This window comes from Penaeus vannamei, chromosome 16 (genome assembly GCF_042767895.1).
Source record: "Penaeus vannamei isolate JL-2024 chromosome 16, ASM4276789v1, whole genome shotgun sequence".
Classification (NCBI taxonomy): domain Eukaryota; kingdom Metazoa; phylum Arthropoda; class Malacostraca; order Decapoda; family Penaeidae; genus Penaeus; species Penaeus vannamei.
The window spans coordinates 20,179,179-20,191,678 of record NC_091564.1 but is presented as its reverse complement, the minus strand read 5'-3'; the positions used below and the strand labels follow the sequence as shown (position 1 = coordinate 20,191,678).

At 43.3% G+C, this 12,500-nt stretch overlaps 1 protein-coding gene across 1 annotated transcript in view; it reads right to left on the bottom strand.

Annotated features, from left to right (window-relative positions):
• Window positions 1-12,500, bottom strand: part of LOC113820242 (D-beta-hydroxybutyrate dehydrogenase, mitochondrial) — a 44,854-nt gene that overhangs the window by 10,513 nt on the left and 21,841 nt on the right. The window contains exons 2-7 of the mRNA XM_070131551.1: window positions 12,447-12,500; window positions 10,799-10,864; window positions 2,333-2,505; window positions 1,889-1,972; window positions 427-595; window positions 1-44 (exon numbers count right to left, since the gene is read on the bottom strand). The exon at window positions 1-44 is cut by the window's left edge and continues 115 nt beyond it; the exon at window positions 12,447-12,500 is cut by the window's right edge and continues 118 nt beyond it. Coding sequence (XP_069987652.1) covers window positions 1-44; window positions 427-595; window positions 1,889-1,972; window positions 2,333-2,505; window positions 10,799-10,864; window positions 12,447-12,500 — 590 coding nt within the window. The remainder of the gene's footprint in view (window positions 45-426; window positions 596-1,888; window positions 1,973-2,332; window positions 2,506-10,798; window positions 10,865-12,446) is intronic.

Genomic DNA, 12,500 nt, shown 5'->3' with positions numbered 1-12,500 from the left:
GGTCCAGCATAAGCCCTCGCAGTTGACTAGCGCCCACAACTTCTCTGTGTGAATGGATGAGGTTAGTACCCTGAGATTCGTTTGGCATAAGGCTTACCGCTGTTTAGAGTATCGTCGAAAGTTTGGCGGTGTGTGTGAAAGAGAGAGAGACAGAGACAGAGACACAGAGAGAGAGAGAGAGAGAGAGAGAGAGAGAGAGAGAGAGAGAGAGAGAGAGAGAGAGAGAGAGAGAGAAATAAAGAGGAACAGAGAGATAAGGAGGAAGAGAGATAAAGAAGAAGAGAGAGATAAAGAGGAAGAGAGAGAGAGAGAGAGAGAGAGAGAGAGAGAGAGAGAGAGAGAGAGAGAGAGAGAGAGAGAGAGAGAGAGAGAGAGAGAGAGAGAGAGAGAGAGAGAGTGAGAGATACATACAGACACTAGCTTTACCTTCTCGAGCAAGCAATCGGGTGACTCTCACGAAAACCTCAAAGATCTGCAAGTCATTATTGAAGTCGAGCTGCAACACGTGGAGACGCTGAGAACCTTTTCGCCGGAGAGCTTGCGCGCCCGCACCCAGTTCCTCGGCATGGGCGCAACAGGCGAACACTCGAAAACCCTTCCAGGTAAACAAAGGGAAGGTGGTCTTATTAGCCTCTAGAAAAGTATGTTTAGAATGGAGAGATGAATTCTGTAAACGCACACAAGCACACAGACAAACATGTGTACATTCATATATATACGTATATATATATATATATATATATATATATATATATATATATATATATATATATATATATATATATATATATAAGATACGTTGGTTCTAATTGTAAATATGTATGGACTCCACTGAAAAGTTTGTTTACATATTTTGACATCTTTAAAGGCATATCAATATAGCCAAAATCTGTGTTATAACAAATAGAGTAAATTTTAATGACTATCTGTGAATTGTTTGTTTGTTTACATCTTACCCTTCAATGTGAGGAAGGCGATATGTACGGATATCCTCACCGTCTAGTCAGACAACGTCCTGCTCCAACCCCATGCACAGCTATGTTACGTGCTGGTGCTAGAAGTCGTGTTTTACCCAGATATTATAAATTGTAATTCTTGATAAACTAATTAACATAATTATGGAGTTCCTACATCTTGAACTGTGATAACTGAGGCCGTGGCCTGCTCTCACCCCATGCACGGAGAAAAAGAAAGGCTTATAAAACAGGCAACACAACACCGCCATGTGTGGGTGGGTATATATATACATATATATATATATATATATATATATATATATATATATATATATATTTATATGTTGATATTAATGTATATGTACTACATACATACATACATATATATATATATATATATATATATATATATATATATATATATATATATAGATATATAATTTATATGTTGATATTGATGTATATGTACTACATATATATATATATATATATATATATATATATATATATATATATATATTATATTTATGTATGTATGTATATATATTTGCATATATATATATATATATATATATATATATATATATATATATATATATATATATATATATACATATATTCATGTTTAAATATCATACTCATAGACATATATAAATATATAAATTATATATCTATATGTGTGTAAATCTTTTAGCAGGGCCCCTCAAGCTTAGGGGCCCTAGGCTGCAGCCTATTCTATCGTATAGGATAATCCGGCCCTGCACCCTTAGCAAGGAGGATACGCAGGGTGTATTTGCTGTACCCATAGCGTTAACATTTTACACACACACAAATAGGCCTCTATTTTTTGTGATCCCCTAGACCCTTTTATAGAACACACGTCCTTAATACAAATCTCGATCTATATCTTAACATCAGCTGACTGCGCGTACCAGCTGGTCGAGGTGTAAGGCGAGCGTGTGTCCAACCCCTGTGTCGCAGCCGATCACCAGCACGGCCTTTGCCTCCGTGGAAACCTGGGGGCGAGATGTAGGCGATATTAGTGTATAAACCGAATAAGACGCGTATGTGTATTGGTATTTATTTAATTCATTAATACACATACAGTCATGCAAGAATTTATGCTGGAACACATACTCGTACATACATCCACCTCTACATATGTAATATTAAACATTTATCAGAAAAAATACTTCGGACTACATATCGCAAGTCGTGAAAATAATAATTCTAAATTTCTCTATTTTACGCTTGTGAAAGTGAAGTTAAGAAAACAATTACACAAAAAATCTACATTACTCATAATGAATATTTCTATTCCGTTTATACCACACGAAAATATAAAAAAGAAAGAAAAAAAAAAATCCTCCACCAACCTTGGCTCGCGCCGTCCTCAAATAAATCAAGACCAAAGGAAACAGAAGAACGAAGAAGGTGTGGGTCCACGGGAAGCCAAAGTGGTTGAGGACGAAGGCGGCCGCTGCACTCACGAGGCCCAAAGACAGGACGTGTTCAAGTCTTTCGGAGTTGATGTGCATGGCAAGGTATGCTGATAGTTCATGAGAAAAAAGTTAATACGAAGATTTGTATTGTATATATATATCTATCTATATATTATATATATATATATATATATATATATATATATATATATATATATATATATATATATATATATAATTGTGGGGGCTAACGCCGACGGGGGCGCATAAGCGCATCCACCCTTTGTACCTGCAAGGGTCCGTCATGGCAAGCCGCCAGGCAGGGATTCGGTCCATCTCCAGCTCCTCACGACAGATTTGATCGATCTGTCCAAGCCACGACTTCCTAGGTAGTCCCACAGGCCTCCACCCAGGGCTGTCTTGATCCTGCTTAGTGGACAGGATCATCCTGTGGGAAGCGAGCCAGGTGTCCGTACAGCCTGAGTTGGCGATCACAGATTATGCAGGTAACAGGTCCTGTGCCTGTCTCATGGTGCAACCATTGGTTGGACACAAGGTCCCGTACACCATGATCCGGCGCAAAGACCTATTACCGAAGGCATTAAGACGAGACTCCAAGGCGCAGGATAATGTCCAGGTTTCACTACCGTATAGCAAAACTGGCATTATCAGGGCCTTGAAGATGCGTAGCTTGGTCCTTCTGCACAGGTACCGGCTTTTCCAAATACTCTTGTCGAGAGTTCATGAACCTTCCTGCCAGGCCAATCTGTCTGCTGACTTCCTGGTCTGACAGCCCTGAGTTATGAGCTACACTACCAAGGTATGTAAAGCTCTCTGTGACTTAAATGTCCTCGCCGCAAGCACGTACCGACTGAACAGGTTCTAGCAAGTCCCCAAAGTCCTGGATCTTGGTCTTGGTCCAGGAGACCTCTAGACCCAAGGGCTTCGCTTCATTACTAAATGCATCAAGAGCCACCACTAAGGATTCCAAAGACCCAGATAGAATAACAACAGCAAAGTCAAGCTCAGTAACCTTGATACTGCCCAGAGTTGCTTCACAATGACTTTGAACAGTAGTTCTGCCCAGTATCCAGTCCATGCAATTGTTGAAAAATGTTGGAACAAGGACACAGCCTTGCCTTGCTCCTGAACTAAGAAGCTTAAGAAGAACTTAAAAAGCTTAACAGGCCCCCACCACACTTTATAGCACTTTCAGTACCAGTATATAGACTTGCTATTAGCCCAATAATCCTCAGTCTCAGGATCTCCCAGAGTGATTCCCGATGCACTGTATCGAATGCCTTCTTGATGTCAATGTAGGCTGCAAGCAGCCCACGTCCGATTTCACGACGGCGCTCTACAGTGACTCAAAGCACAATAATAGGATCCACACTGATGGGTGGGTGTGGCAATGGAATCTCGGTACTACCCACAACCAAGTTAACTGTTGGTGGGTCTACCTGGTACAACTGCCCAAAATACTCAGCCCAACGCTCCCGCACCTCAACAGGATCTGGGACGATCTGGCCACTTACTAACCGAACTACTGTCACCTGTGAAGAGAGCTTGGACTTCAGCTTTCTCAGGGCTTAGTATGTAGGACAAAGGTCATTTACTAAGAAATGGCCTTCTACCTCCTCTGCAAGACTCCTGATAAACTATTCCTTGTACCCTTTTAACAGTGACCGAGTTCTGCACACCTGAGAACAGTGCAAATCCTGATCCCCTGTCAGATGAGCCACACGGCAAGCATCTGTGGCATTCAGTGTCTCCTGCGAGATAAAATTTCGTTTTGCTCTCGGGCAAAAACCAATCGTTTCTTGAGCTGCATCAATCGTTTCATGCTTGAAGGTGTCCCACAGAAGTACAGTCTGTCATATTGTTGAACGCTGCGAAACGACCAGAGACTGCCTCAGCATACCCCCAGGCACACTCCCCCTCCCTCAGCCTGTCCAAGTGAAATTCCTGGGGTGAACATTGGACCGCTGGGGAGTTTTGAAATGGACCCGGAGGGTATCCGCAACCAATCTATGGTCACTACCACAGAACTCGGCACTCCTATACACCCTGCAATTCTGAAGGATCCTCCGAGTGCTAATGAGTATGTGGTCGATGTCCTTGGCTGCATTACAAGCATTGCTGTACCACGTCTAGCAAGGCGGGTCTGGGCGCTGATACTAGGAGCCAGAAATCCTCAATTTCTGGGACCTAGTAAAGTCCTTGAAAAGGAGGCTATTCTCGCTGCTGGCATTAGCTCCCAAACCGTGGGGACCGACAGATATCTCATTGCCAGCTCAATCACAGCCAGATACTGCATTGAAGTGACCCAGAACAACACGAATATCTTGCAGGGGACACCTGTCTGATACAGATGCTAGTTTGGCGTAGAACATACCTTTCACGTCAAGTTTACAACCATCGGTAGGAGCGTATACAGCAAGTATACAGCCAAATGCTAGCTTCAGTCTCATTACCATTATAAGCTCATCGATTGGAGTAACCTCTGCTACCAAAGGCTGGAGTCTGCTGGATATAGCCATGGCTACTCCCTGGAGATGGTGACTGTCGCTGCGGCCTGACCAGTAGTAGGTGTAGCCACCTACACTGTGCTGCTGCCAAGTCTTCTCACCTCTGAGAGAGCAGCCACCTCCACTCTCAGACTCCCCAGTTCTGTCGACAGCAAAGGCAGCAGATCATCCTGATGCAACGAAGGGTTGTTCCAAGCCCCCACTCTAACTCCCCACTTGAGGTTTAGCCTCGGGCAGTCGCTCTGGGTAGACGTCACCTCTGCCACCTCCACTGATGCTGCTCCATATAAAAGGGTGCGGCAGGCTGTGGGACCCATCATCCACCTTCGGGGTTCCCTAAGGCTTTCCCCCGGGCTGGCGACTGCCAGAATGCTGGTGGGATGAGTAGTTCTCGCTCCCATCCTGCGTCCCAGCAGTCGCCCTCCCAACGGAACCCACAGCCCGCCTCTCTTGCTGGGTGGGAGGAGCAATACCCCTCCTCCCAGCATATCCAAATATGCTGAACACTGATTTTTTTTTTCTATATGGGGGAGGTGGACTGGCAAGGCCCACCTCCCCCAAGCCTCCCATTAACCCCAGGAGGCCTAGGGACAGGAGTTGGTATAGGGCCAGGGTGTGTCCACACGCCAGTGACCATGACCCTGAACCTCTGGGACCTCCTACTGCTCCGAGATCCCCCACAGTTTAGCCTGGAACCGCAAGGTACCCAGTTTCCATGGGAGGCCACGAGGCACTGCAAGAATCTCTATAAAGGAGAGGCTATGCACTGGCAGGGGAGGCTTGTGCAGAGCTGCTCCCTTTTTCGCATTAGGCTAGCCTAATGCACTTGACACTAACTATACTATCACACCCTAGCTTCACACCACCCTGTACGTGAAGCACCCACCCGTATATATGTATAATTTATATTTTTCTCATATTTTTATCATTTTTTTTTCTTTTTACAAGTATTACCATTATTATCTGTGCTGTATGGAGACGGTAACGTTTTCATTCAAATTACTGCCTGGTTTCTTGGAATTTTTGGATCAGCAATGGTTTTCCTTGTGGCTATTGATATTATCTTCATCATCACTATTGTTATCATCATAAACATCATTATTATTACTATATTATTATATTATTACTATAATTGCCATTATTATTATCATTACAGATGGAACCCGTGGAAACTTCCACGTTAAAAAGAAATAAATCAATAAAATCACATAATACTAGAGGTATTTCTTTTCTCTCCTTCACACTCCGTCTGCCTCTGGCCGCCTCTTTCCCTCTCCCTTTGCCCTTCCCTTTCCCGCTCTGCCTCTCCCTGCCACTTCCCTCGCTTTCTGAACACCCCCACCTATTTCGGCCTCTTATCACCTTCCTCCCCCTCCCCCTGTCCCGTTACACCCCTCATTTTCCGCCAGGCTTGCAAAATCTTCACTTCGGGCAAAGAAGCTATAGTGACACACATTTATAGTATACAGTGAACTTTATTTCCTGGCCCACTTTCACGGGGTCTCCCTCCCTCACCTCACTACCACCTGCCTGTATATCAAAATTGCCCATATTGCCCATGCATCTAGATTTCGGACACGGCGATTTCTTGCACTGACCAGTTAATCCCAAACGGCCAGACGGTGAGTCGTCAGGATCTTCCCCGGCTCTGTCAGCGGGAATCGGGGCAACAGTCCGTCGTTGCCATACCAAATTTGCAAGAAAAAACGAGAAATAGTTTCCCAGCACTTTATACATAGCCTAGCCCTTAGGTCCAGTTTCTATTGCCACATGAATATCGAATACAATTCTTAATGGCTCTAATAGACTCGTCGCTAAAGTCCATCGTCACGGCAGAGTACACTATTCTTATTCACTATCCTTATTGGTTCGTTTGATTTCTCTAGCATACTATCCGCTTCCATCCCGTGCAAAGTGTTTCTCGTCGTTTTCTGGATTTCGCGGCATTTTCTCTCAGCGCTAGAAGAGTTTTTCTTAATTCTCTCTCCTACCTTCATTACTAGTTTGCGAGTTATATTCCATCGGATGGCAAGATCAGATTCTTCAGTTTTGGTTTTAAAAGTCATTTCCAATAATTCAATAGATAAAATAATATGAATGTATGTATAAATGGTGTTATACCTTCTACATTAATACTGGTGGCGCAGGGTAATACTCTTAAAACAGCTTACTCTTTCATGGTATGAGTTGAACATACGAGCAGAATTAAACACGATACGACTGTTCTTCGCTGGGGGTAACCGCGGTAGCGAGCCCTGGCGAGGGCTGCAGCGCATTGGGTGGCGGGAGACCGCTCGGTCAGCAGTCTTTCTGCCTTATATCTGACCCCGGCAGACAGACGCCTGCAGCGGGCACAAGCGGTGGCGGCTACTTGGAGTGTGAATTTAAAATCGCCCATGAGTATCTTGGACAGGAGCATCCTTTCCGGCATCTGAGAGTGGTTGATGCACAGATGAGCTGGAGTTTGACCAGATCTATGGGCGTCCAGGCGGGAGGCGCTCTTCCAAAGCATCCTGGGCGACTGATACCTGCTCAGATGAGTTCCCGGTTCTTCGCTGACCACTTCATCCTGGGGTGGCTTAATACCTGTACTAATGACTCCTGGTCCTCCAACCTACGGTGATCTTCCGGCGACGTCCGTCCCACGGTATTCCAGGGCAACTGTGGCGGCAGCTAGGTCTCCTTCGGTACCGTGTTGGATACACACAGTTCATCTTGTTACGACTCACTGTGTCTAGTGATGATGTATCGTAGGTTGAAAGAGATCAGCATGTCCTGATGAGGTGTATTAGTCTTTAAATACAGGAACAACGGGTCAGCATGCAGAGCCATCAGTCCGGTTGTCTCTCTCTCTGGGGCATCATGCAGGACGCATGCGCTGGGTAGTAAGGTTGCCAGATCGACTTTACATAAAACTATGGTAATGCATCTGACTATAACATATAACATGTGCTGATAATGCAGACATGAAATGGAATGATTTATGTGCATGTAACATAGGTATGCATAGGTAAATCATTGGTGAATGAGTTATACATATAATATACAACTGGCATCACACTGTGTGTCTCTGCACATTACGTGTTTTCTAAGGAGTCACATTTCACTTCTACACACATCTAATGTATTATCGAACCAGATCATACGTGCAGGGGGCCAAGATAGTAAGAGAAAAAGAAATCAACTGAGAGGGAAAGTGCTACTAGCCGGTGTTTTTATAATAAGTTGCATTTTTTACTGTTCATTATTATTATTATTTTTTAAATTTGATTTGAATTTCTAAAACCGAGAGAATGGATGATTTAATGAACGAGAGTCATGTTCTCACATCTATTTGAAGCACATGACCTCGGATCAAGAGGAGTGACAGTGTTGCCTTTTCCTGCTACCATAGATTTTTAATTTTCACCGTTAGCACTTTTAACCAGCAAAATTAACATAAGAGCAATTGCACATTTTGCATAGTTTAACACATATATGGGAGAAGAAAGAAAGAAAGAGAATAGATTGACCCATGACGTGTACTTACAGGGTTTGGAGACATCTTGTATCGCGATGGTGTTGGTCGAGCGGAATTTCGGAGGCAAGATCGTGTTTCAAAGCCGAAAGGTTGAACCCAGCGCCCTGCCGCCGGATAAAAAAGGTTATTGAACCTTTTCCGTTGACACTGGAGGGGCAGAGCAATATTCTTGAAACGGTTTCTCTTTGTTCTTTAGTTTTTTCCACACAAGTAGAAATAAACACGACTTAGGATAACCGTGGTAGCGAGCCCTGGCGAGTGAGGGAGAGGTCAAGCTGGGTCGCCATATATCTCGGCAGCCGGACACTTGTAGCGCTTGGGGTGGGTAAGTAGTGTTGTCTACATAGAGTGTATATTTAGAATCACCCATGCGGGCACAAGCATGGCCATAGTATGCCATGTTGCCACACAACATGGCTTGCAATGGTCACGCTTGTGCCCGCGTGGGTCGCCCCTCATGCGGCCCCACGCCACCGCTTGTGCCCTCTTGTATAGACCACGCCAAGCACGGCAGGCGCACGGCTGCCGGGGGTCCGACATAAGGCGACCCAGCTAGATCTCTCTCACTCAACTGAGAGACAGCCTGACCTCCTGACCGCGCGCATCTCCCGCTAGTGACCGCGCGGCTGCCCTCGCCAGGGCTCGCTACCGCGGTCACCCCCAGCGAAGCGTTTATTTCTTCTCGCATGTGCAACTCATACCAAGAAAGCGTAAGCTGTTTCAAGAAGATTACTCTGCGCCACCAGTATTAATGTAGAAGGTCACCACCTTTTATAGTGTGTGTCTGTGTATGTATGTATGTGTGTGTGTGTGTAAGTGTAAATGTGAATGAATGAATGAATGAGTGAGTGTGTGTGTGTGAGAGAGAGAGAGAGAGATTCTGTAATACCTATGTTGTCGCATCTAATTTTAGATAAAGATTAAACAACTTCAACTCCACACTCACATGGAATATGAATTCAACCACAACGAGCGCATCACAATATATGGTATAAAGCAACTGGACTGCTCTTTCACCTTCCAGCCTGTTTATTATTTTATTTCTTTGCCTTCTTGTGGCGCCATCCTTGCGTGTCTCTTCCAACTATGTGGTCTTGTAACTTTATCACTATGATTAAAGTTCATTTGTAAAAAAAATAAAAAGAAAAATGGGGAAAAATAATTTGCTTCAAAAACAATCTATGTAAGCAGTTAAAAATAAAGGTATATTATAAAGCTTGCTCGAATTTACACAACTACGTTTCATTGCCGTGACGCTGATATATAACAGGTGTTGTGTTCTCTTCTTCGTAAGAGAAGAGAACATGAGTGGGCGGCGGGGATATTTTACTATATTGATTCCTGAAGGAAGCATTTTGTTACGGAAGACAGCATTTACATTTTATTACAGTTATGATTAAACTCGTGTTTCGACAATAATAATGATTACTTTTAACTTAATTCAGTGTATAACATCACATGCATTAATGTACGCGATGTATAACATTTAGTAGAAATACGCGGTAAATATTTTTGAATAATATTGCAGCTCCAGAGCACATCTACACGAAAAACTTTGTACTGCGTTTTGCTGAAAAAGTGATGTCTGTTGCCTCCTTTATTTGGCATTACCAATAAATAATGAATTTCATTCATATACATTTTCCACATTTATCTTTTTAAAGTTTATACATTCCTGATATTGGTTGTGAAAAGTAGACTACGTGTCTGTTGGTGTCCGGCGAACCAAACAACTTTAACACGTCTCTCGTTCTTCTTGTTCCCAATCTCTCTCAGAAGTTCAGAGAGTAACCACTTTGGTAAGATGAAAATCAGTGAATTCTCAGCAAAAAGAAAAACAGGAAAGGGAAAAGAAAAATAAAAAGAACAAGAAAGTAGAAAACAAAACGTGAGAACCCGTTCATAAGCAAAATCGACTTTACTGGGAATCTGGCAACTTTTCACTTCCTGCGTTAAGAGTTGCCAGTTTTGCCAAATAGAACGAACAGGAATCAAACGCGTTCGAGAGAGAAAACGGGCGAGAAAGGGTTGGAAAAGGAGATGAATTTTACACTTGGTTATAAAGTCACTCTGCCCTATCCTCATTCCTCTATAATTTGAAATGACTAAAACCGTATTATTTCCAATTATTTCCAAACCAATGAATTTTAAGTAGTATCGTCCACCCATCTCATCTCTAGTGTCTAACCCTCACTAAATCTCGCCCTTCCACCTGTCCACTGTCCACTGACACTAGTCCACCCACCTGCCCAGTGTCCACCCTCAGTAACTTTCCTTCACCGACGTATGGTAACACTAGCGTAGTGCACTGTCAATTTATACTGCTCTATTTTGTAGTGACGCTGTAATTACGTGTTGCACCTCTTGTGCTCCGTTCTACATTGTGGTAAAATAGAACCAGCGTTGCCAGTGATATTTCTATAAAACCGCTAGACAGGCTATTTCTAAGAGTTTCAGTTCATTTTCTTTCTAAACAGGATTTGTAAATTCGCTGATTATACGGCCGGTTTGGTAAAATTGTGCAAGGCCCGAACCAATGATTATTCGTAAATACAGATATGCATATACACAACAATAAATGCACTTATGTCTGTCTATCCGATATTTATACTGTTATCTATTTATCCGGTAAATATGCATGCGTACACTGATAGACATGTATTTATTTCTGTTTATATGTATGTGCGTATAATGAATGTCCACTGGGTCGGGCCGATAGAGTGAACTTTCATAATTGCTAGATTGGTAACAGTGAATAGAACATTGGAGCACGAGTGTGGAGCGTTAAGGGCGAAGTTACGGGGCATTCGTTAACGTGTGCTTGCAACACTTGGTATATGTGTACACTGCGCAGGTTATAACTAACTGCGTTTCAAAGAACACACACACATATATGCACGCGCGCACACGCACGCACGCACACACGCACGCACGCACGCACGCACGCACGCACACACGCACGCACGCACGCACGCACACACACAGACACACACAAACACACTCTCACTCACTCATACACACACACACACACACACACACACTCTCTCTCTCTCTCTCTCTCTCTCTCTCTCACACACACACACACACACACACACACACACACACACACACACACACACACACACACACACACACACACACACACACACACACACACACACATACACACACACACTCAAACACACACACACACTCAAACACACACACACATACTCACACACACGCATATATATGTAAACTTAAATTAACTATCTATCTAATTATAATCATAATGATAATAATGGTAATGATAATACCAATTGTAATGATAATTGTAATGATGATGATGCTATTACTATTGCTACCATTATTATTACTACTAACGATGATGATAGTAACAACAAAACCAACAAAAAAGCCAACGCTAATAATAATAAATACATAAACACACATGTATAAATTTCTATAATTAACTCAACAGGAGGAGGAAGAAGAAGAGGAGGAAGAGGAGGAGAAGGAAGAGGAGGAGGAAGAAGAAGAGGAAGAGGAGGAAGGGGAGGGGCAGGAAGGTGAGGAGCAGGAAGAGGAGGAGGAGGAGGAGGAAGAAGAAGGAGATAAAGAAGAAGAGGAAGAGGAAAAGGAGTAAGGAGAGGAAGAGGATGAGGAAGAGGAGAAGAGGAGAAGGAGGAAGAGGAGGAGGAGGAAGAAGAAGAAGAAGAAGAGGAAAATGAGGAGGAGGAAGAAGAGGAAGAGGATGAGGAGGAATAAGAGGAAGAGGAAGAAGAAGAGGAAGAGGAGGAAGATGACAAAAATAAAATGAAAAACAAAAAGAAAAAGAAAAAAAGGAAGGAAGAAAGAAAAGAAGGCGAGGAAGCAGCAGAAGAAAGACGACGAGGAGATCCTCAGCAGAATTTCCAGTACTCTAAGCTTCTCTCCGATGACATCCGAAGAAATTTAGTGTCAAATCACAACTCATCTCTGAAAAGTGATAAGACCCAACAAAGACGACTTGAAACCAAACTGCATCCACCAAGCTCCGGACAGTGCCTTCTTGAGGGCGTCGAGATAGTGAGCA